The sequence below is a fragment of the Aquarana catesbeiana genome, linkage group LG09 (genome assembly GCF_042186555.1).
Source record: "Aquarana catesbeiana isolate 2022-GZ linkage group LG09, ASM4218655v1, whole genome shotgun sequence".
Classification (NCBI taxonomy): domain Eukaryota; kingdom Metazoa; phylum Chordata; class Amphibia; order Anura; family Ranidae; genus Aquarana; species Aquarana catesbeiana.
Window position 1 is genome coordinate 246,297,209 of NC_133332.1, and position 25,921 is coordinate 246,323,129.

General features: G+C 43.8%; 1 protein-coding gene across 1 annotated transcript in view; it reads left to right on the forward strand.

Moving 5' to 3' along the window:
• PTPA (protein phosphatase 2 phosphatase activator) overlaps positions 1 to 25,921 on the forward strand; it is a 181,957-nt gene that overhangs the window by 91,500 nt on the left and 64,536 nt on the right. The window contains exons 6-8 of the mRNA XM_073600133.1: positions 12,318 to 12,417; positions 22,705 to 22,829; positions 24,455 to 24,555. Coding sequence (XP_073456234.1) covers positions 12,318 to 12,417; positions 22,705 to 22,829; positions 24,455 to 24,555 — 326 coding nt within the window. The remainder of the gene's footprint in view (positions 1 to 12,317; positions 12,418 to 22,704; positions 22,830 to 24,454; positions 24,556 to 25,921) is intronic.

Here is a 25,921-nt window from a genome sequence, read left to right on the forward strand (position 1 = left end):
AATGGCTCAGTGCTGTCACATGGTGGGTAGGGAGAAACTGCTCAACTCTGTGTAAAGCAACTTAGAACTTACACAGGACTGCCTTTTGAATAATTGTGGGGAAGCAAAGAAAAGATATGTACTGTTGGGGAGGAAGGGGGTGGCATTAAGGCCCCTTTCACACTTGTGCGACTTGGGACTACATGACGCATGACAAGTCTTAACCTATGATTTCCAATGAGTACCATTCATATCTGTGCGACTTCAAAGTAGTCCCTGCATTACTTTGGTCCGACTTTGATGCGACTTGAGGTCCATAGACCTCAAGATTACACAGGCATTGCTTCAAGTCGCGTGACTTTCAGGTCGCACAAGTGTGAAAGGGGCCTAAAGGGTTCCCAGGTCATCAGATTGCCGCCTAAAGGTAGTTTTGTTTGTTTTTTAACTCCTATGGCTGTGCCTGAATAAATATGCAGTGCTGCCTAGATTCATCTCAAGATATATTTTTTTATTTTTTCTACCCCTAAAGCAGAACACCAGACAAGGGAAAAAATAAATAAAAATCAATAACCCATTAAAAGCTAATAAAACAAAACAAAATTTTGCAACTATAGTCCCTTTTAATCCAGAGATTTCCCCTGCAGTATTTATGCTTGCCACTAGATGTCCTTGGTCTGATAGCCAGCAACATTCAACCAAACTTCCTCTGAGCTCAGGTCATCTTGGCCCCTCCCCCAGCATGTGACTGGAGGGTGATGAGCTAATTTATTTGTCACTCTGATGTCTCCTGCTATCGGCATGCTTCAAGTCAGCACATGAATTGACTCCTGTACTCCTTGTACTTCTTCTTCCTCTTACATTCCAGCTCTGCTGTATAGGGACTGCAGGAGGGTGAAAATTTAGGTACACACCGCTTGCATTGATACAGTCATATGTGCCTTTTTTAATCTGCCTAGAGGTCAGCTTGAACAGTTAAGCCTAAATTCACCCAGATTTACATTTTCCAGTAGATTTTTCTCATTTACATTTAGTTTATCTTTCTTTTCACAATTCCCACCTCCTGCCGTGGCCACTATTTCAGACACTGGGGGTAAACTGTAGACAAATTACAAATTGGTCTGGTATGTTTTCAGCTGCCCACCGCTCGTCACTTATGATAAGATCACCATTATATCTTTCACTAGCTTCTAACAAGAATCGCTCACTAGGCTTGGTGCTGTGTAGCAACATTTGAGAGGCTGAGAAATGTGCAAAGTGTTAACAACGTCTCCTGGCCTTTGGAGAATGCTGTTACACCAGTGCAAGACAGGTTTTACTGTCATTTCAACCCATTACAGGTTTAGTATATGTGCCTTCAGCAAATACTTCCGCTCACACATGGCATTTTCACCAATCTGCCGGTGAACATGTCCATTCTCTATAGACCTGCTCAGATCGCTGTACATTTTACTTACAGCTTGGCAAGTGGCATTTAGATGATAAGATAAAAAATATCCTGTGCCACTAAATAGATGAATTGTGTACTGCTGCAAACACTGAAGGTGATATCGGAACCCTAGTGTGAATTAAAATAGAAGATAGTGCTGCGCTGTAATCAATATACAAAATGCAATAGTGCATATAATGTGATAAACTAGACGAATCCCAAATATAGTGACAAAGTGCAAAGGTGCCAATAATGATAAGTTAAAAGGTTCCTGTAACAAATCAACAACAAACACCCCTGATTGCTGATGGACTTCTAATGGCATACAGTAAGGTGCAATATCATATAATGTCCTCTTTCTTCTTAGGTAAAAGCATTAAAGATCTCAAAAGATCACAAAAAAATTACTGTATGCATGCAGTCGTCTTTGTATATAGTGCAAACAAGCAAACTAAAGTGCTGGTAAGTAGGTGATGATTTTTACTTATATAAAGTGCAGGATAAATGGTGACTTCTTATCTTCAGTGCAATACGTAGTGTATACAGTATAAAGTGCTGGAAAAACTGGTGATAGCTCTCTTAAATAAAGTGCAGATGAATGGTGACTTCCTTTCTTCAGTGCGAGATGTAATATATGGGTGTCCCCTTACCTTACTGCTGTAAGGCAACAGCGTGTGAATGTGTCTTTGAGGGTGACAGGTATGTCCCCTATAGATTTGGGTATCCAGCGACCTCTTAGATGTTTCCGGATCTGCTGGTCTGTGCCCGCCTATACAACCAATGTCCCTCTGCCAGACGTGGCTGGTTCAATAAGCCTCATAGGTGGGCATGCGGTAGTATAAAAGGAAGAACAGGGGGGATGCTTGATAGTGTAGTATTTTTTTTTTTTTTAATTTTATTAAGAAACAATAAACACAATCAGGGTACTCACATTAAAAATGCGTGTAAGTGTACGTATTGCACTGACGATAAGGAGTCACCATTTATCCTGCACTTTATATAAGTAAAAGTCATCACCTACTTGCCAGCACTTTGGTATTTAGATGATACTGACCACCTTACCTAGTGCAGTTTTCAAAAACAACTTTTTTTTTTTTGTGGAAAATCTGTAACAAACACCCACAGGTTGAAGAATTTAAAACGTTGGACCTATGTATTAGGCAGGTCACCTCCTTCAGCATGTCTAAGCAGGTCTGAAGGATAAGAAAAGCTTCCATGGGACCATTAAGGAAAATTGTTGTCCATACTTACCGTAATTTTCCTTTCCTGGATCCTTCCCATGTCAGCCTACTATGGGTCAGCTCCGCCCCCTCTGACCCCTCCAGGACCACTTCTTTTCTAGCCCATAAAAGGGCGGCTGTCTGCCCACACCAGTGTTCAAAAAAACCCTGCCTCGCGACGGATAAACTGGGTGGGAATCCTCCGGCTGACATGGGGAGGATCCAGGAAAGGAAAATTACGGTAAGTATGGACAACAATTTTCCTTATTCCTGGACCTCCCCATGTCAGCCTACTATGGGATGTACCAAGCAATAATATTAAGAAGGGAGGGAAGACAAAAAATAAAATATAAGCCAAACCCTCAATACAATGCTACTCAAAATTTTTAATGTGCAACAGCCGCCGTAATACTGTAGAGCTAAATGTTTCCTCAGGCGGACAAGCCATATTAAGCTTGTAATGCCTAATAAAAAGGTGTTGGGCACGCTCCAGCTTGCTGCTCTGCAAGCTACCTCAGAGGCGACCTTCGCGTATGCCCAGGATGCTGCCATACCCCTTGTGCTTTGATCTCTGAAGGAGGAGGAAGGCCCAGCGTTTGGTGTGTGCAATATGCATGGTCTTGACAAACCAGGAAGACGCAACTCTGGATGTTGCTGGCATACCCTTTTTAGGCCCCATTGGGAAAACCTACAGCTGATCTTGTTTGCCAAAGCTTTTAGTCCATTTCAGGTAGGTTGAAACCGCAGAGACCAGGTCTAACCTACTCCACTCATCAGCTGTATCTGCCGGAAAGGCTGGGAGAATGACCTCCCAGTTCATATGAAATTATGTGGGCACCTTAGGTAGAAAGCTCGGTATCGGCCTAAGGACTATCTTGTCTGGGAGCACCAAACAATATGGTTCTTTAGATGAGAAGGCGCACAACTCTGAGACTCTTCTGGCCGAGGCCACGGCTAGTAAAAAACAAAACTGTTAAAAGAAATAATGAACAAGAGAAAGCTTGATCAAATGGAGGAACCAGCAATGTTCCCAAGACTAGTGTTAAGTCTTCTTTTGGAAAAAACTATTTCAATGGAGGTCTGATTTCTATGGCTGCCCCTAAAAAATCAGATCACCAACGGATGTAGAGCATTTCTTGTACACGACATAGCCGACAAGGCAGGGATTGGACCCTTCAGGGAATTATAAGCTAACCCTTGGAGACTACTCTGCAGAAACTCCAAAATGTTAGATACTAAAGGAGATCCAAGGTCCCAACCCCTTTCCATAGTATTCCAGATCCGGTGATAGGTTACATTCATTCTGACGATTCTGTAATAATGTCATTAACTTTATCCTCCTGCGGTTCGGGTGTCAGGCCCCACTCTGCAGAAGGAGATTTTGACAAAGAGGCAGAGGGATTGGTGAGCCCAACTTTATCCTCCAAGCCAGAGGGAACCACAGCTCCCTGAGCCAGTAAGGTAGGACTACTATTGCTGTGACCCTTTCTCGCTGAATCTGCAGCAGGATTTTGGGAGCCAATGGAAGCGGCGGGAACACATACACCAAGGGGAAGTTCCAAGACCTGGACAGAGCACCCTGACCCAATGCCTGTGGATGCTAGGTCCTGGTGAAGAAGCAAGGCAGTTGACAATTCTCCAATGCCATAAGATCTATTGAAGGCGTCCCCCAGACCCTGAAGATGTTGAGTAGGTACTTGGGGTTGAGGCCCCCTTTGTTGTGATCCCCAAAGCCTCGACTCAAGCGATCTGCTAAAACATTGCCAGGCCCTGGGAGTTAAGATGCTGTAAGAGAGCCGAGATTCTTCTCTGTGCAGAGGAAGATTGACATGCCACCTGAAGGAGAGGGTGACTTCTTGTGCCCCCTTGATGAGACACATAAGCCACCATAGTTTTGTTGTCCAAAATAATCTTGACAGCTCGACCTCGCAACATAGGTTGGAACTCTGAAAGCGTGTCTGACAGCATCCAATCCCAGGAAATTTGAACTCTTCGCCCCACAAAGGTACCATTGGCCTTCAGCCTGCTGTCCCAGGCAGTATGCCCTACAGCCTGCCAGACTGGCATTGGTTGACACCACTATTGGTTCTGAGGCCTTCAACGAACTCCACAGGAAAGATTGCGAGCTACTGACCACCAACCAGGGACCAGATTATCGGAACTGGCAGATGATCCCACTGAAGAAGAAAGTTGCATTGAAACCTCCTCCTGCCCCACCTGACCCACGGGACTACTGGACCTGTGGCTGATAAAACCCCCAGATACTGCATGGATTCCTTCAGCATCATAGAAGGCCTGGCCATCACTGCTTTCTCTGAGACTGGATCCCCTGGACCTTCCTCTGAGAAAGAGAAACACGACCACGATCTGTGTTGAATTGTACTCCTAAATACTCCAACAATTGGGTCAGATGCATCTGGCTCTTCCGCAAGTTGATCAACCAACCAAAACGAGTTAGTGTTTTGCAGGTGAATTCACATGAACTAGAAGGAGCTCATTTAACGGACCCAGAAGTAGCATGTCATCTAGATAATGAAATATTTGCACTTCCTTGACCCTGAGAGTCGCAGCGACAGCAGGCAGTAGCTTTAAAAAGAGTTCTCTGAGTCGTGCAGAGACCGAGTGGGAGAGATTAAAAATGAAAATGAAAGCCTTCCACGGAGGCCTGAGAAAGCGATGGTGAGATGCGTCTATAGAGACATGAAGATACACATCCGCCAGATCGATGGATCGGTCTCCTGACTCCACAACCAAAACAATCGTTTCCAATGACTCCATTTTGAATGGTGTAACCTTCATGTAAGAATTCAGGACTTTGAGGTCAAAAACTGGTCCAAAACCCCCTGAAGCCTCTGGGAACCGGAAGGATGGCCCTTGCTGCCAACAGCTCCCCTATATATCCTTACAAACATTGCCTCCTTTCCAAATCCGTAGGAAGTCCAGTTTCTATGAACAAGGTCTGAGGGGGCCTTGTTCTGAACTCAAGACGATAATGTGATTGAATGATGGCTACAATCCAGACATCATGTAATTTGCCCGCCCAAAACCCCCCCTCCCCCGAATTGGGCTAGTCTTGCTCCTACTTGAGAAGGTTAAGCGGAGACCGCTTCAGAAGGACTTATTTGAAACCTGACACATGCGAAGTCGCATGACAAGTCAAAACCCATGTATTTCAATGGTCCCCGTTCGAATTGGTGCGACTTAAGTCGCAGCGACTCCAAAAAAGGTTTTTGCACTACTTTGTTCCGACATCTGTGCGATTTGTTCTCACGTGGTTTTCACAGGTCGAATGACATCGCATCACAAATCGCACAGCAAAGTCGCAGTGTAAATTGCGCAACTCTGGGGACGCAGCAGTGGAAACAGCCCCAGGAGCTTTGTTGGCCCTGGGCTTGGAAGGTTGAACCAGCTCCCCTCCACTGTCTGAAAAACTGTCTGTAAGCCCTGGCCTCTCTGAATCCTTCTTTGGATCTCTTGTTAAACCGAAAGGGCTGCTGTGTCTTAAAGAGCCATTATCTTTGCTGTCATCTTGACCTGGTCGACAGCCACTTCAGCCACAACTCTACAGCAGTCTGCAAAGGAGAAGAACTGCCACTTCCCAGACTTTTATCCAAACATCCATCCACCAGCTCCGCTACCCACACTCTAATGCCGCGTACAGACAGTTGGACTTTTTCGACCGGACTGGTCCGACGGACCAAATCCGGCGGACAATCCGATCGTGTGTGGGCTCCACCGGACCTTTAGCAAGCTTTTCCAGTCGCAAATCTGACGGACTTTAGATTTGGAACTTGCTTCAAATCTTTACGTCGTAACTCCGCTGGACCCAGAAATCCACTGGTCTGTATGCTAGTCCGACGGACAAAAAACGACGCTAGGGCAGCTATTGGCTACTGGCTATCAACTTCCTTATTTTAGTCCGGTGTACATCATCAGGTACGAATCCATCGGACTTTTGTGTGATCATATGTAGTTAAGTCCATTCGTTAGAAAGTCTGCCAAAAGTCCGTCGAAAGTCTGTCGGACGGTCTGTCGGACTTTTGTAGCCGAAAAGTCCGACCGTGTGTACACGGCATAAGGCTGGAGTCACACCCATGCACTCCCAGCGCATTGCACAGAACGTGTTCCATAGGAGACCATGATAAATGGACGGTAGTGCAAATCCGCAAAAAGCACCAAAAAACGCACAGGTGCGAACCCAGCCCAAGTGCTGCTGCCACAGGAGTGAGTGCTACCGCCAGTCTGCAGGCTGCTGTCCAAACTATACAACCTTTTTAAGTCTGCGTTTATTTTGCGATCCATAGGATCCCTAAAAGAGACCGAATACTCCAGCGGAAACGTAATATGGCGGGCGAATATACGTAATGAAGCATCCACCTTAGGCGTAGTGTCCCAGGGGGTACAGCTTCGATACTCCATTATGCACATTAAGCTTCTTATCCCCCCCCCCCCCACACTCATCGTCAATAATTTTTTTAATTTCAGAAATGAAATGGGAAGGAGGGTAACGATTTCTTTAAATATGGGTAGTATCTTTGCTGTTTCTTTGGAGGCGACGATTCTTTCCTTAACAGCCACCACCAAGGGGGGAACCAGTGCAAAAATCAAACACATGCGATTCTGAGACCATCTCAGCCTCAGATGGATCCGAATCGCTATCGACTTCAGGGTTAAAACGCACTGAAAACACATGATCTGAATCTGCTGATGCTGAAGGTATAGCAGGATAAGCAGGATTCCTTGAAACACTCTTTAACCCTTCCTTGACTGCGTGCTTAATGTAGGATTACTCCGGCGTGCTTTCGCAGTATTGTCCTGAGCCGTCTGATGTCTTGACCTCTCTTGGCTTGGGTCCGAGTGACTAAAGTGAGGTAAGAGCGAGGGAGACAACAGGCATCTGTGACAACAGGCATCTATCCAGCTGCATGCGACTCTGCGATTTGTCATGTCTAGTCCCTTCTTTACTCTTTTGAGGCTGGAATGCTGATTTGGAACCTCTTTGCGGGAGTTTATCTCGCAGTGGGCCCTTCTCTCTGTAAAAAACAGAGGATTTGCTCTTTTAAAATAAATAACTACAATTAAAATAAACTTCTCCATCCAAATCTTCAGTGCTTAAGGCAGCTAGGCAGGCAGGCAAAATTCCCCAGTCCTAGAAGGTACAGGATAATAAAAATACTCTGACTTACAAGTAATACAGCAGAAAGCAATGAGAGTCCTGGAAGGAGGCTTACCAGAGCAGAGTAGAGTAGCAGATTGACCAGCTGGAGACTGAGATCAGCCTAGAGGACAGAGGCTGCTGCAATCAGCAGTGAGCATTCTGGTATTTGCTAGACAACCCAAAGAGGAAGCTACCTTTGGACCTCACCTGCACAACTCTGAGTTTCCTGAAAGGAGTACATGTGGAGGCGGTGAACTACAAGACCCAGCGAGCCAAACCACTGCCGGAACACACAAAAACATGGAAGGAGAGAGTGCCAGCACCTGCCTAACGAAGGTATATACAGTCATTTATACTGCCAGTGACCTTTTCCAGTAATACACAGTCATTTATACTATACCATACAATCCCAGCACCACGGGAACCCACCTCTTCAGGAGATTTACAGCCTATATGGGGGGGGGGGTCTTCTGAATCAGGAGAGGCTGAACCCGACAGGATGGATGGATGCAGTAGAGAAAAAAAATAAAAATAAAATAAAAATAAACATTAAAAGGCGTCCGGAGTGAGGACGAAAAAAGAACACTGGTGTGGGCAGCCAGCCGCCCTTTTATGGGCTAGAAAAGAGGTGGTCCTGGAGGGGTCAGAGGGGGCGGAGCTGACCCATAGTAGGCTGACATGGGGAGGTCCAGGAAAAGAGTTTTCATAAATGGTCATTCAGGATGATGCACTCCGATTTAGCAAGGTGTGCTATCTGCTTGCAGAATACACTGATCAGCGCTGCAGTCTGCTTATTAAGAAAAATCATCCAACATCCCATTGAACAAAAGTAGATAATTAGATTGACTTCTGTCGAACAGGAATGACCATAGATGGATCGAAATTCAGTGGTCTCTGCTGGACCGGTTGAGTTTTGAGCCATCTATGGTCAGCTTTTTTTGGTGGCTTCTGACGGTTGCACAAAGCACTTCCATGCAAATTTCTGAGCTGCCCACACAGCTTGCAATGTAACTATACAATATATACAAGCCCCTTAACAGACTGTTGCTAAAGTCCACGTGGAAACAAAAGAGCCTCATGTAAAGCAGATATGTTTACACCTTTCCTGGTGCTGAAACCACCAACCTCTGTTGTAGTCACGAAAAAACACCAGTTGAAGAAGCTGCAGAAATCAACACTTTTGCAAATGACAAATTCCTCATCCCCCTCTTTGTGGTTCCTCATCACTACAGGACACCGTAGTCATGTAGGGGCCTTGAAGTGTTGGACTCTGCAGCCCCTATAATCCTCACTTTCTCTTGACTACAGTAGAGATTGGTGGTGCAGGCACCACAAGAGGTATTAGATGTCTTGTTTTCACATGGATTTGAGGGACAGGGTCAATATAAAGTTCTTCATGCACATTACAATATGATTGGACAATAATTATGTAGTATAAGGGCCTTCCTGGTTATAATACACATAGTGCTGTAAATCTAGAGGAGAATACACAGAAATTGTATATTCAGATTGTAACTTGTGTAGCCAGCTTTAGTTTTACCAAGAAGGCCCACCTAAACCACCCATTCAGTTTATATCTGATTATGTAGGCCATGGCCCTAGATATTTGTCAGTAAATCTATGAAAGGTTATATGATCTGTGGCAGTGCAGGGCCCTTGTCACTGTGAAAAACATAGGGGGAAAAGGCACTGGGTCTCCAGATTGTCATTTCTGGGTGGAGAATGGTGGTTTTTCATCTTTCTCCAGTGTGTCCGAGTCTTGTCTTGCGTCTGGGCCTTGCCAGAATCCACCAGGCTGGTTGTGCAGCTATCCTCAGCCCTTATAATCTAGGACCTGACAATAGTTTGGGGCTTCACCCGAGAGACCGGAGCTTTCTGCATAGGGGTCAGGAGGACACCAGAGCATGTATGTCTGCACAGTGCAGATGCAGTGGGTGACAGAGCAGCAAGGTACAGAAGCACGGAGCTGCTGTGTTAGATGGCCTGAAGGACCAAGGCAAAAGACATGAGCAGCCGCACTGCCAAAGAGAGCCAGGAGGCTGAACATCATTTATGTTCGTGTTCATGGGGGAAACCCCTGTGTGGGAAACTGATTTTCTGTGTGAACTTTTTTAAAATTAAAAGTGGGCCAGCAAGTCCCTAAACAGCACTTCACAGAGCAACCTAAACTCACTGGAGAGCCCTACCACTGAGCGAAAACCCCCACAACATCACAGATTAAATTGTTAAGTGCGTAGCCATTATAGGACAAAGGAGCAATCTGCTTGTATTTGCATATGTTTTTATGACTGATTCTATCTGGCTGAGGGGTAACCTCACTCTTGGCATTATAAGAAAGCTTTTGCAGAAGGAGTTAAACCGCCATTAGAGGCTATTTGAAGTACAGGAATGGGAAGTCTGGGTGGGAGTAGAGATGGGAAGGAAGCTAGGGTAGGCAGGAAAGGTGGTAGATGACAGGGTCCATGCAGTGGATTCTGGGTATATTGCAGCCATACTGCAGTCATCTGTTTTACATACACCCTGGCAGAGAGCGTTGCATGCCACTAGAATGATAATGAAGCTGCCACAGATTAAATTAGCCGGTACGCTGCCGGGCAGTCTGCAATAATCAAACCATGGAGGCTGACAAGGGCACACTGGGACTTTTAGTTCTGCTGAGCTTCAAATCCTGCAGCTTGTAAAGAAATGCTCAGCATTCATTGAAGACCTAGCCCCTCAGCTGCCATGGACAGTGAAATGGGATATTTAAGCCCCATACACACTATCAGATTTTCTGCTGATTTTTGTCTTCAGATTTACCATAACCATGTAGTGCATGGGCCTGCCTGATTGCATACAAATTGAAACTCCTAAGGTTTGACCTCATATTATATGGTTTTGGTAAATCTGAAGGAAAAAATCTGCAGAAAATCTGATAGTGTGTATGAGGCTTTAGCAAAATAATTTCTGTTTTGTAGATAGACTTTGGAACCACATGGCTGGTTCAGTATGCTGAAAGCAGCGATGGCATACGTTTCAGTAAAGCCGACCATATGCTAGTAAAATTTCATTTGAGGTCTAATCGATGGTCGTTTTTTAAAGATTTTTTTCCTGAAGGTTGTTGGCTCAAACGGAACGCGGTGACGTACAACACGTTTGACGAGCCGAGAAAAATGAAGTTCAATAGCCAGTGCGGCTCTTCTGCTTGATTCCAAGCATGCGTGGAACTTTGTGCATCGGACTTATGTACGCACGATAGGATTTTCCGACAACAAATGTTGGATGTGAGCTTTTTGTCGGAAAGTCCGACCGTGTGTATGCTCCACAGAACATTTTTTGTCGGAATTTCCGCCAACAAACGTTTGAGAGCAGGTTCTCAAATTTTCTGACAACAAATTACGACCGTGTGTACACAAGTCCGACGCACAAAATTCAAGGCATGCGCGAAATCAAGCAGAAGAGTCGCACTGGCTATTGAACTCGTCGTACGTGTTGTACGTCACCGCGTTCTTGGCATTCGGAATTTCCGACAACATTTGTGTGAGCGTGTGTATGCAAGACAAGTTTGAGCCAACATCCTTTGGGAAAAAAAATCAACGGTTTTGTTGTCGAAAAATCCTATTGTGTGTACGGGGCATAGGAGTCAAAATGGAAAATTTAAAACATATTTCTAGCAATGTATGTTTTCGTTTGCTTTTGAAATTCAATTGAATGAATTTTCCAAATTAAATTTTGTAGTACTTGCAAACAACATTTCTCAAGTTTCTGTTGGCATTTTTCGAATGTACTGACGAGATTCTTCATACAAACATTCATGCAAAAATCTACCAGTGTATGATGAACCAGATTTCATCTTCCAGTGATCTGAAACTCTTATTAGTGAGTAGTATGATAGCATGCTTGCTTGGCAGCGCTGGGATCATAGGCTCAGTTTCCATAGAGTCCACATATCTGTGTGAAATCTCCCACAACTCAAACACATAAAAGACAGCTATCAATTTTAAAATGGCTGTAATATGTTTCTTTATGACTGCGGTGGGGGTATTGAATTGTAAGCTCCTTGGGTGACAAGGACTGATGTGATTGGTCTCTGTGTAATATGCTGACGCTATGTCAATAGAAATAAGTTGCTTTTTTGTTCTGCTTAAGGTTTGTTCACACAAGCTCCTCAGCAGCGCATAGTCTGTAGGTCTCTTCCCGCTAAACAAGGAGCAGATGCTGGGAACTATCTTCGGCATAAGAGAATACAAGATGCCGGCTGTAGTCACATGGGCGTCCTTTGCATCATTGATTATGAAAGGCCTTTTTTTTTTTTTTTGTTTTTTTGTTAAAGATGTATTTTATAAACGTGGTAATCGTGGTGTTCGCTCATACCACAGCTAGTCAAGAAGAATGAGTATGCCGCAGAATAGGCATGCAAGAAAAATGGCTCTCCAAAGCTACTCATGTGAATGAGATCTAGCTGAAAAAGTCTGTGTGTAATAAGAAATATTTTACCATGAATGGGTCAATGTAATGATCAGTTTGGGTCACAGCCGTTTCTCCTTCTTTGTAGGACATGAAGCTGCGTTTGCCGCCTTCCTGTTCTGTTTGTGTAAAATCGGTGTTCTCCAGGGGGACGATCAGCTCGCCATGGTCTTCAAAGTCTTCAATCGGTAAGAATTAAATAAACGGAGTACTTGTATGGAAAAGATGCTAAACTTAATTTTTTCTGTTATACTTGCCATGAATAGTGTATTTAGGTTTTGTGCTGCCCTAGGCCTGACTAAACTCGTGCAACCTCTAATTTAAATATGACCCACCCCTTCTTGTCAAGGCCACACCCCTTGCTGTTTAAGACCCACCCTGAAATTTTCGAGTGGGGACACTAGTTCTGAGGGCCGGGGGCGCAATGGATTCCTTTAATTTGCATAGATTTCCTCTCACTTCCTGTTTGGCTATGGGGCAGCAAGTGAAGGGAAATCTCTGCAATGGGACAGGGATGGTAAACAATAAACTGACAGGGGCTATAACCCTCCCTTGTTCTATCCAACATTAAAAAAAAAAAAAAAGTGTTGCCTATAGTTCTACTTTAAGCACAAATTTCGGATAATTTTATGGAGAGGACTAAGAAGATATAACCATGCCAATGGTGCAGCAGAAAACATACAGCACAGTGAGGAAGGTTTGTGGTCCAGGATGATAGGACAGTCAAAATGAGAAGCTGCGCCCCCCCCAGTTGCAGAATGCCAGCCGCCCGCATACCGGAAGCTGTGCGGCCGCTTTATGGGGGCGCTAGACTAATTTGCCTCTCAGCCCAGCCTGCCCCCTAAGACTGGTGCTACACTAACAGTGTAGCGCAAGATGGCGGGGACTCTTTCCGTGCTGCCCCCCTGCAAAGTGCTTTGGGCCTTGTTGGCCTAGGCCAGGATACAGCGTTGCTTGCCAGATAATGCCATTGTCAGGCCGGCCTCGCAGGAGTTCAGGATTGAAGGGGGAAACCAGTAAGGAGCAGCTGATTATTAATGATTTCTGCTGAAAAATCTATAGAGACATAGGAATTGTCACTTCACCCCACAATGCATTTACCATAAAAACATGTGGGACAGTGTGTGGCTAGAAGCCTGTGATGAAGAGCACTGGGCTTGGGTAGATTGCAAAAGTTTCACATCAGTTTGAGATGCTTCTGGGATCATTAAGAATTCATTAGCAGGCAAATTTGATCTGCAGTTGACCTTCTGCTGATCTGCATTTGACCTGGTTCAAGTGGTATTAGCATTCCCATCTGACCAACTCGAGCAGTCCTTAAAGTGAAACTTTTATCCATAACCACTTGATAAAAATAATGTTCATTAGCAAGGAACGTACATTTAACATTAATATTCATGCTACCAAAATTAGTGTGTGCTGTAAATTGCCTCCAGCATTGCTCATGTTTCTTCTTGCTGGAGGCAGCCATTTTGCTGAAGCCCAGAGCCCCCGAGCAGCAGTAAATCTTTAGGCTATCCACAGATCTGTCTCTACGTATTTGGGACAGTGACTAAAAATAGAGAGCAACTGAGCATTTGCAGAGCAGGGTGAGACAGTGTATTGTTGAATTTTAAACAGTATAGGCACTTATTTTTAAAGCGGTTGTAAAGACAGCAGCCCTCCCAGCCCCCCCCCCCCCCCCCCCAATACTTTCCTAAACCCCATCTTGATCCAGCCTTGCCTCTCCAGGACTCACACTCCTGATTTGCTTTTGGCAGCAGCAGGAGCCATGGGCTGTGTCAATCACAGCCAGCGAGCCAATCAGGAGAAAGAGGGGGCGGGGCGGGGCCGAGCCGCGGCTCCATGTGTGAATAGACACACACAGCCGCGGGTCGGGAGCGCATCTGATTGAGTGCCCCCACAGCAGGCTGCTTGCTGTGGGGGCACCCGGCTGAAGGAAAGAGCCAGGAGCACCAGCGTGGGACACAAGAAGAGGAGGATCTGTGCAAAACCACTGCACAGGGCAGGTAAGTATAACTTGTGTTTTTGTTTTTGTTTTTTGAAATAACAAACAAGGCTTTAATATCACTTAAGTGTAAACGGGGCCAGCCTGAAGTGATCTAGCAGGACTGAATTTTATGACTAAAGTTCCACTTAAATCAATTTCTGGCTGACCAGAAGCTGGTCTAAATACTAAGGGCCCTTTCACACTGCTCTGTAGCAAAATCACGGTTAAAATTCATATGCGTTTTTACCAGGATTTTTCTGTGTTTCAGATGCATTTCTGGTGCGTTTTTGGGTTGCCTGTACCTGTGAAAAATGGACATGTGCACCAATATCGATTTCCATTCATTTTAATGGGAAGCTGCGTTTTTGATGCAGCTTTCAAAAACGCACCAAAGATGCAGCATGCAGGTCTTGTCAAAGCGCATCGCACCTGTAATGCAGTGGTGTGAAGAGTCCCTTAGGATTTAAAGGGAAACCGTTTTCTTCCAAGGTAAAAATGCAGGAAAAATGTATAGGTGTGAAAGGGCCCTAAAAGGTGCTGGGTCATGCAGGCACAACCTGACCAGCCTCTAATATATCATTAAACACAAAATGTTGTCTCTACTGATTACATTTGAATATGTGGCCCAAGAGCACTTACCATGTGGCCTGCCTGGTTCAGCTCGACATGCACACACACTGGTGGCTTTAAAGAAAATCGTTGCTATGTTCACCTCCTCAGACTATTAATACTAAGGATGCACCAATACCAGTTTTTAACCACTTCAACCCTGGAAGATTTTACCCCCCTTCCTGACCAGAGCATTTTTTTACGATTGGGTACTGCGTCACTTTAACTGACGTTGCGACATTTTACCTAAACAAAATTGATGTCTCTTTTTTTCCCACAAATATAGCTTTCTTTTGGTGGTATTTGATCACCTCTGCGGTTTTTATTTTTTGCGCTGTAAACAAAAAAAGAGCCACAATTTTGAAAAAAAAAAGCAATATTTTTTACTTTTTTGCTATAATTAATATCCTCAAAAAATATATAAAAACAAATTTCTTTCTCAGTTTAGGCCGATATGTATTCTACATATTTTTGTTAAAAAAAAAAAAAATCATAATAAGTGTATATTGATTGGTTTGCGCAAAATTATAGCGTCTACAAATAAGGGGATAGATTTATGGCATTTTTATTTATTTTTATTTTTTTTATTAGTAATGGCGGTGGTCTGTGATTTTTATCGGAACTGCAACATTGTGGCGGACAGATCTGACACTTTTGCCGCTATTTTGGGACCATTGACATTTATACAGAGATCAGAGCTAAAAATAACCACTGATTACTGTGTAAATGTCACTGGCAGGGAAGGGGTTAAACACTAGGGAGCGATCAAGGGGTTAAATGTGTTCCCTCAGCGTATTCTAACTGTAGGGGGGATGGGCTACCAGACACATGACAGAGATCACTGTTACCGATGACAGGGAGCAGTAGATCCTTGTCATGTCACTAGGCACAACACGGAAATGCCTTGTTTACATAGGCATCTCCCCGTTCTGCCTCTCCTCGTCACGATCATGGGCCACCGGCGGACATCGAGTCCGCGGGCACGCTAGGCCGGGATTATGAAGGGACATACGGATACGCCCTTTTGCGCACCCGTGCCATTCTGCCGACGTACATCGGCGGTCGGGAAGCTGTTAAAGACCGAGTATGAACACTGATACTTTTTCTCAAATACTCACTGATACCAATTACTGATACCTAATTTTTAGGGCTCATTAACACTATACATGCAATGAAAACTGATGGGAAAACCGCACAGATTTCACTTGCAGAGACCTCAGTTTCACGTCAGTTTTTATGCGCGTTTCAGTGAGTTTTTACTGCCTGCTCACATATGTGCAGGCCAGCCGCAGTGCAATTTTGAAAGAGTCCTACGCAATTTCAGTCCGCTTTGGGTGCGATTTCTAATCTCATACACTATAATTCGCTTTGGAATCGCACCTGAATCGCTGAACGAATTTGCGTCGGAATGTGCTTTGAAATCGCACAGCAAACCGGCCTGCCCCTATGTGAACCAAGTCTATAGGTATCGGTTTCAGTATCGGAGTATTTGCACAAGTACTTGAGTACTTGTAGTTCTTAGTATTGGTATCAGTATCGATGCAACACTCATAAATATTGGGCAAACTGGAGACTGGAATACTTGTAGGGTGCAGGAAGCCGCCGAGCACTTTTACTTCTAGCTATCTGTAAACCACCCAGCAACTGAAGTCTAAATATAGCCATAGATGGACTAAAATTAAACTGGCCAAATTTTTTGATCAGTGTGTGGCCGTCCTGTTCGACAGAAGTTGAATGTTCTATCGACCTCTGTAGAATGGACATGTTGGGAAAACATCAGCGGCTGCAGTCACTGATCAGTGTAATCTGAAAGCTCTGGGTCCCGCTGTCAGAATACAATGTCCTGGGTGAGGTTCCTTCATCTGTGTTTTTGTTTAAAAGAAAATATTTCAGTCTGTTGACCATAGTAAGGAACTTTTTTGTAATTGCTGAACACCACTCATTGCATCCTTGTTTTTTGGATGAACCACGCTAAATAGTAGCAGGTTTGCTCCTTTATATTTCTGCTTTTACTTGCATAACATGTATATTTGTAAGTATGTGTGTGTTTTATGAGGAAACTAAAAAAAAAAATTACCGTATTTATCGGTGTATAACACACACTTTCTTCCCCTGCAAATAGGGAGAAAATCATAGCTACATGGTTAGTAAGGTTCAGTAAAGACACCAGTCCATCCAGTTCAACCTGAGTGAGTGTGGGTGTGTGTGTCTACAATTATCCCTACTTTTATTTTAAGGTACTACCCATATAGCGCTGTCAATTTACGTAGCGCTCCACACATACATAGCACACTCACATTGGTACCGACCCTCAAGGAGCCCACAATCCAAGGTTCCCAACTCACATTCATATACTAGGGCCAATTTTGGACAGAAGCCAATTAACCTACCAGCATGTCTTTGGAGTGTGGTAGGAAACCGGAGTACCCGGAGGAAACCCACACAGGCACAGGGAGAACATGCAAACTCCAGGCAGGTAGTGTTGTGGTTGGGATTCGAACCAGCGACCCTTTTTACTGCTAGGCGAGAGTGCTAACCACTACACCACTGTGCCGCCCAAAATCGCGGGTGCGTGTTATACGCCAACACCGTACCTTGGAGGGGAAGGAGGGGGACGAGTACCGCTGGAAATCAGAGCCGTCATCTCCTCTCCGCTGGGCTCTAACTCGGCTCTCACTCGGCTCGCACATCACACACACACAGTCCCGCCTCCGCCACCAGCATTGGACCAGTGTTCTGTCTATCACAGGAGCTGGTCCAATGCCGATGGCAGAGGCGGGACTGTGTACGTGACTGCCGACTGAGAGCCGAGTAAACAGATGACGGCACAGTGATTTCCTGCGAGGAGAAATGGTGAGCTGCATTAATGGGGAGATGGGCACAGATCAGGCTGCACTGAAGCTGCAGGTGGGCACAGATTAGGCTGCAGATGGGCACTAATCAGGCTGCATTGATGCTCACTGACCATTATTTTGCTTCAAAGTGGTTTATTTAAAAAAAAAAAGTTTTTTTTCCTGAGACTTCCCTCTTAAACTGGGGTGCGTGTTAGACGCCAATAAATAAGGTAACCTATAAGCCCTTTCACACGAGCTTTCAGATCAGGTCCGGCTGTCAGTTTTTCAGGCAGACCTGATCGAACACTCCATTCGCTCCTATGGAGCAGCAGATGTTAGCGGTGACATGTCCGCCGATATCCGATCCGATCCTGTCTGTGAAATCCAGACGAATGGAAACCCTTTTTCATCCATCCGTCTAGAGAATCGGATAGGATCAGATGAGACAGGCGGTCCGTTTTCATCCTATCTCCATAGAGGACAGCTGTGCTTTGACAGGTCCATCTCAGCATAGTGAGCGGAGACGGACCGGTCATCCGCCTGCTCAGCGGGGATCAGCGGATCGATCCCTGATGAGCAAAGCGGAGTCCGTACATGGACAAGCCTGTGTGAAAGGACCCTGTGGGATGCTGCAACAAGGAACACTTGGCACAGGGATACTGCCAGGGAAATGTCAGATTCCAGGGAGTAGGCCGCATTCCCACCATAGGTCTTCAGTGGTTGTGCTGAATGCTGCACCGACCCTCTTTATTCATATTATGTTTATACTTGCATAAAACAATCAAGTTCTAAAAAATACAATGTTCCAAAATGTAAATCCATACAACATCTATATGCACAAACATATATACAATGTGCAAAAATTTGATTCTGTAAAATATTAGTGTAATGATGAGTACAAATAAGTCCAATTATCCAAAGACTGACATACACGACTCAAATTTCAGAGGATTCATTCTGAATTGACCAAAATTAAACACATGGGATTCCTTGTTGGCACCAACCGGCTCAACAAACGTCAATTGTTGAGTTGAGTTGTGTGGATGGAGCCAGGGGGGGGGATTGTTGGTTGAGATGAAGGAACTCTTTGGGTATTCTGACCAGAGCCAGTTGTCCAGAATACTTTAGTCGGAAGGGGAGATTCATCCATCCACGCTGCTTTGCATGGATGGTTAGAAATCTGTGACCCACTGTGAACTTCATATCAATATTGCCAAGAAGTGCTCTGATATGTGCTCCCAGCTATCTCTGATCTGACAAGAACCTCACCCCTTTGCTCAGCTTTCTCTTAGAGAATGGGTCAAACTGCGCTCAATACTTGTTGCTGACTTTTTCTTATCAACTCTCAGGGAAATTATGCATGCAAAGAAACTACCTAAATAGGGCAATATTGTTTATTTAAAAGTTTTAAAAATGGTACTTTAAATGAGATCTAAACCCAGGAACAAAATGTAATCTATTGCAGATACCAGTCCTACAGCTGGCAATACACTGATCAAAATTCAGCCAATGCAGCAGGGACTGTCCAAATTCTAAACAGTGTGTGGCAGACCACACTAAACCGTAGCCAATCATTTGATTAACTGCTGTCCTAGGGGCGTGTTGGAAAACTTTTCAGGATCAGCGGCTGCTGATATGTATTCTGACTTTTTCCATCCACCTCATTTGTGTGCATGGAGAAATCTGTTGGTTATATTGTTATTCAGTCTGCTGGCTTAAGGAAAAAACTACCAGTGTATGGTCAACTTTAGAGGGGAGAGCTGCTTTAGTTTTCTTTTTCAGGATAAGAACATTTTCAGCAAGTACAGAAAATACCTGTTTATCTTTCAAAATTGTAAACTTGGAAAAGGATTTGCAATAGCTTGCAAATGCCGACTGCAGCCAACAAGGCTAGCAGACTCTTAACCCTGGTACACACGGGCCAAATATCACGTGGTTCAACAGAAACTGGCCGTCATTCGGCCTCTGTGTACGGCAGCCTCTCTAACAGAAGCCAGCCGAACAAACGTAGTCCTGCTTTTGTACAATGGGCATGCCAGAAAAACATCTGCTAATTGGCATTCAATCAGCGCTCGTAAACCTTGACTCGTGAATGTTCTGAGATGGGGATGTGGGGGGGGGGGGGGGGGGCAGTCAGGCAGTCCCCTTGTCAGAACACAATAGCTCAACGAGGTGATCACTGTACTAAAATTGTATAGTTAGTACAGCAACCTCCTTCCAAGCTCCTCAATTTTTTTTGTTTTGTTTTTTCGTTCAGCCCATTGAGCTGAATGAAAAAAAACTCATAGTGTGTACATGGCACGAGCATGCATTAAAAAGTTTATTTACTCAAATAAAACTATAAATCTACCACTTTACAAAATTCTGGTTTGGCCACATCTTAATTATGCCATCCAGTTTTGGTCACTGGTCCTCTGGAAGGATGTGCTGGAACTGGAGAGAGTCAAGAGAAGGGCAGCAAAGCTAAAAAGGGGGTTGGAGGACCTCCGTTATGAGGAACAACTAACAAACAATAAACGTATTCTCTCTGGGCAAGAGATGCTTTAAAAGGGGATTGGACTGCAATATGGAAATCTTTACATGGTGACTCCAGCGTTGAGAAGAAAGCTTTCAACCGGAGGTCTCCTAGAGAAGACACACGGTGAGGTTGAATGAGAGGTGGTTCAATCTTATTACTTGCATAAATATTACTGTTAGAGCTCTAAGTATGTGGAACTCAGTCGATCCCCAGCACCCGGATGAGAAGGTCAGCGTACACATTTATCCAAATTCAATACAGATAAGCCCTACAGCCCTCAGGCTTAATATGGCCATATGGGGAACTCTCCCTCCACACATTGATGGCTGGGGTTTCATATTGAAGGTACTCGGAAACTCCTCCTTTCTCCGTTCGCTCCTTTGGCTGCCTTTAATGTGGCTTCTTGTTAGCCACATGTGAGTGGATCTCCCCCATTGGAGCGTGTACCGCACAAGGGTACGGGATCGCCGACTGATTTTTAAGGGAACTCCGGCCAGGAGAATTTCTGTGTGTGTCCTCTATTGCAAATTAACCCCCTGAGGAAGACTTTGACCACACATGTTGAAATGCGTTGGGAATTTGTATTTTAAATACTGATATTGTTGCATGATTGTAATAGTGTGAAATTGAATATTTACGCACATTCTTGACCGGAGATCGTATTTTAAGTGTTTATGTGTGTTTATGATTCGTTGTTACAATTTCTAATAAAATCCTTTTAAACAATTCAATGTTTTGATCTCTGCTGCAAAAAAACCCACTGGGGGAGGCTTTCCCATGGTATGTGGAACTCCCTTCTGCAGTTGGTGGTGTCAGTGGGGAGTGTAGATAAATAATAAAAAAAAATGTTAGATGTGTTTGTTAGCTAACAAAATGTACAGGGATGTGGAAAGTGGAAGTGACACTTACACACACTGAGCTGGATGGACTGGTGTCTTTATTCAACCTGACCAACTGTAACTATGTAAACCTATTTTTGGTATATGTTATAAACTTTGTGTGTAAATTTTAAGTGGTTTTAAAGGCAGGCGTTTTTTTACCTTCAGGAATATGCCTGAAAGTAAAAGCCTTCAGGGTGCAGCTTTCCCCCTAACCCCCCTTATACTTACCTGAGCCCCATCTGGATCCAGCGATGTGCATGAGAGCAGCGGCTCTCTCTCTTTCCTAGTTGGCTCAATGTCCATTTACAGGAGCGCGGCTCGGAAGGCTTGCTATATACACTCGGCAGGGGAGGAAACCAGGACCGCCGGTGGGGGAACCTAAAAAGAGAATCGGGGCTGCTCTGTGCAAAACCATTCCACAGAGCAGGTAAGTATAACATGTTTGTTATTTTATTTTTTGTTTTTAACACCTTCCTGCTAGGCCTATAGCAAAATGACGGTTAGACGGGGGTTTCATTGTTGTGACTCTGTGTTATATGACCTCCTTTACGACATGCCGTTCATGCACAACCCGGCGATCGGTGGTGCATTGTGTCGTTCGGATCTCTGATCACAATAAAGAGCCTATGATGTAGGCTCTTCACCGTGTGATCAGCTGTCTCACAGTGTAAATAGGAAGTGTCGGTTATCAGCATTCCTCTAGTCACACTGACAGCACATGAGTAGAGGAGAGCTGATAAGCGGTCCTCCTGACAGGGGGGTCTGTGCTGATAATCAGTACATTGGTCATCAGTGATGCCCACCAGTGGTGCCAATCAGTGCCTATCAGTAATGCCAGTCAGAGCCCATCTGTGATGCCTGTCAGTGCCTCTATAAGTGCCACCTATCAGTGCTGCATATCAGTGCAGCCTCATAAGCGGACATCAGTAAATGAGAAAAATTACTTATTTACAAAATTCTGTAACAGAAACTAAGAAGAGCCTTTTTTTTTTTTTCAAAATTTTTGTCCTTTTTTATTTGTTTAGCAAAACATGAAAAACCCAGTGGTGATTAAATACCACCAAAAAAAAGCTCTATCTGTCTCCAAAAAATGATAAAGATTATGTTTGGGTACAGCATTACATGACCATACAATTGTCCTTCAAAATGCGACAGGGCTGAAAGCTGAAAATTGGCCTGGGCAAGAGGGGGGGGGGGTTTGAAAGTGTGAAAGTGCCCAGTATTGGAGTGGTTAAATAAAAACCTTTCAGAATCACTTTAATCATATGCCTGAAAATACTACGCCTTATGGATTGTGAAAAAAATGAAAGTACTGGGATCAGACAGACTGTAGAATTAGAAAAATCAAATTTAGTGTTTTTCCCTCTTAATGGAGTAGAGGTAGTTTGGTAATCTTTATTACAGTCAGTGTAGGGATTGGCTAGTGCACATTGTATATGAATTTGGAATATTAAGGAACCTTCTAAGGGTATGATCTGGAGGTCCAGTATTTAGGCCCATTCACTGGGGTCCTGTGCCTGACCACCAAAGTGCTCAGTAAAAAGCCTTCTTTGGTAACTTGTAGTAATTGCTTTGTGAATGTCACCATTGTCCGTGCATTACTTTGATGTCTTCTCTCCCTCTGCTCTTCTTTATATTTGCAGTTACCTTGAAGTCATGCGAAAGCTGCAGAAAACCTATAGAATGGAGCCTGCAGGCAGCCAAGGGGTCTGGGGCCTGGATGACTTTCAGTTTCTTCCTTTTATATGGGGCAGCGCTCAGCTTGTAGGTAAAAATAACTGTATTTGTAGGACAGTTGTTTTCTTTATTTTACATGTTGCAGTTATTAAAGAGGAACTTCGGATATATAAAAGAGGTTGGGGGGAAGAGGTTGGGTTTAAAGCAGAACTCTGCCTGAAAACAAAATTTGGACATGTACAGTAAAAAAAATAAATTGGCACTAATGAAGTGTGTGCAATGTGAATAGGCTGCAGATCTCTGTAAAACTCTTATGCCCTGTACACAGGATAGGATTTTCCGACAACAAAATCCATGTTTTTTTTCCGACGGATGTTGGCTCAAACTTGTCTTGCATACACACGGTCACACAAATCTTGTCGAAAATTCCGAAACATCAAGAACGCGGTGACTTACAACACGTACAACGAGCCGAGAAAAATGAAGTTCAATAGCCAGTGCGGCTCTTCTGCTTGATTCCGAGCATGCGTGGAACTTTGTGCGTCGGAATTGTGTACACACGATCGGAATTTACGACAACGGATTTTATTGTTGGAAAATTTGAGATCCAGATCTCAAATTTTGTGTGACGGAAATTCCGATGGAAAATGTCCGATGGAGCCTACACACAGTCGGAATTTCCGACAACAAGCTCCCATCGAACATTTTCCGTCGGAAAATCCGACCGTGTGTACGGGGCATTACTTTCATTCGCCCTGTACAGTATAGCAATAAATGAACATTCTGGCATTGAGACATACACTTCAGATCTGATAGCCTCCTCCATATGAATGGAGGAGGTGTGGCTGAACGTCACAATCAACCCCCCCCCCCCCCCATCACAAAATGTCTTGTATTCTGGGAAAACAATGCAAGACATTTACTGAATGGACAAGTGTGCAATGCACTATCGGAGCTGTACTCCATCTGAAAGTGTAAATCTCAGCGCTATATGTTCAGCGCTTACTATATTGTATGAAGGAAAGTACCAGTTTTACAGAACGCTACAGACTACAAACACGGCATACATTTTTATTAGCGCTAATTTATTTTTATAGTACACATGTACTAATATTGTTTTTGACCAGAGTTCAGTTTTAAGGAAATCTGCAGTAAAAAATATGCAGTAGTAACTATATGCATGAAGTAACATTATCAAAAGCAGATCAGCTATGGCATTCTCTGGCTTTTCTCTCAATATAGTATTCCCTTAAAGAAAGTAGGAGCCTAGACAGGAAGCAATACTTATATGATTCATAGTGCAGTAAGCATCCCAAGTGATACAGATTTTTAATGATAGTTTCAAACACTTGATGTCTAGTGTGGAAGGGGTGTGGGAATCACAAAATTAATGGAATTAAAGATTTTTTGGTGGGTAAAACAGCTTACATGTGCATATCAATAGTGTATTTAGTGGTTTAGCTGGAGGTCTACTTTAATAAATTCACATGGTAGCCACAGTATGTGTTTGAAAATCTTGAGTATAGTTCTTGTAGGAGAACCCGTGCAGACCACTAACCGCAGTTTCTGTTTGTTCCTTTAATATTTGGCCTAGCAAACGCATCTGCCATGCATTATTTTATAAGCGCGGGGTATGCTCACATATGTTGTTTTCAGGACTGCCTGGTAGAAGGCAGATTGTGGAACATAAGTTCACCTATAGACAATATTTTGCAGACCATTCTACACTGGAACCCAGGCATTTTTTGGACGAGAGGGTGGTGAATGAAAATCACAAGGATTTTATGTTCCTGGAATGCATCCAGTTTATAACACAGGTAAGGCCGCCTTCTTTCTCATAAAACTCATTACTATGTCACTGCAAATAACATTCATCAGCATCTTCCCACAGCAACCAGTCTCAATTAGGACTGCACCAGAAACTGATAGCAGGAGCCTATGCTACCCTACATTGGTTACATAGTATCCAATACACCATATGTATTAAAAACTGTTTTGCTTTCAGCAGTAAAGACACCAAGCACTTCTTACCTGTTTAGGATCTGTATGGGTCATTGCTATTATGTAATCAAAAAAGACGTTTCCAGCCTGTCAGAACACTCAGAAAGGTGCAGCCCATTATGGTGCAATGCCATTGGGTCTAAAGCTGGCCATACACTAGTAGTTTTTCTAACAAATGTTCCTACAAATATTATCATCAATACATTTGATTACTTGATGAATGTTGTTCGAAAGTACTTCTGTAAAAACATTTTGCTTTTAGCTTTCAATTTTGGTTTAAATGGACTTTCCAGAGGAAAAAAAAAAAAAACACATTTACTGTTAGAAATTACATTGAGTAGCAACACACTGGGCAACAGCACTTCATTGGAAAACTGCTGTAGTTCCCTTTCCTCAAATTATTTCTAGGATTGATGAAATTATGATTATGGAAAAAATCTGTCATACACTTAAGGCGGAGTTCCAGGCTCCATCAGAAAAAAATAAAAGTCAGCAGCTACAAATCCTGTAGCTGCTGACTTTTAATATTAGGACACTTACCTGTCCATAAATCCAGCGGTGTCTTCACCCGAGCCGATTTTTCAATCGACTCTTGGTTGCTGCCGCCGCCATCTCGGGTAAGGGAAACTGACAGTGAAGCTTTGCAGCTGGTTCCCTACTGCGGATGCACGAAGCGCACTGCATTTTGTGAATTGCCCGGCGGAAGAGGAAGGAGGAGGGGCAAACTTCTGGATGAGTTTGCCCCAGCAAAATCAGCTGGAAGTGAGAGCAGGTACCTGTCAAACCCAGGTACCTGCTCCCCCCGAAAGATGCCAAATGTGACAGCTGATGGGGAGAGGAGGCAAATAAGCGGAGCTTCTCCTTTTGGGAGGAGCTCCACTTTTAATAATAGGAAGAGATCATTCAATCTTAAATGGGACCCTTGGTTTCTCTATAGAATTCCAAATGGTATTTAGATTACAAGGCCTGTTTTTATAACATTGCGTCTTGATTGATTTATTTTTTTTTCTTCTTTTCTTTTAAAAGGAAAATGAGGGAGTGGATAGTGTTATGATATACTTATTTAATACATTATGTGAATGTAACTTTATTCTTGTACCCTGTTTTGTTCTTCTGTTTCTTAAATCGAGAAGTAACATAATTCTATGTATTTTTGATACTTTATACAACTAAATTATTCTA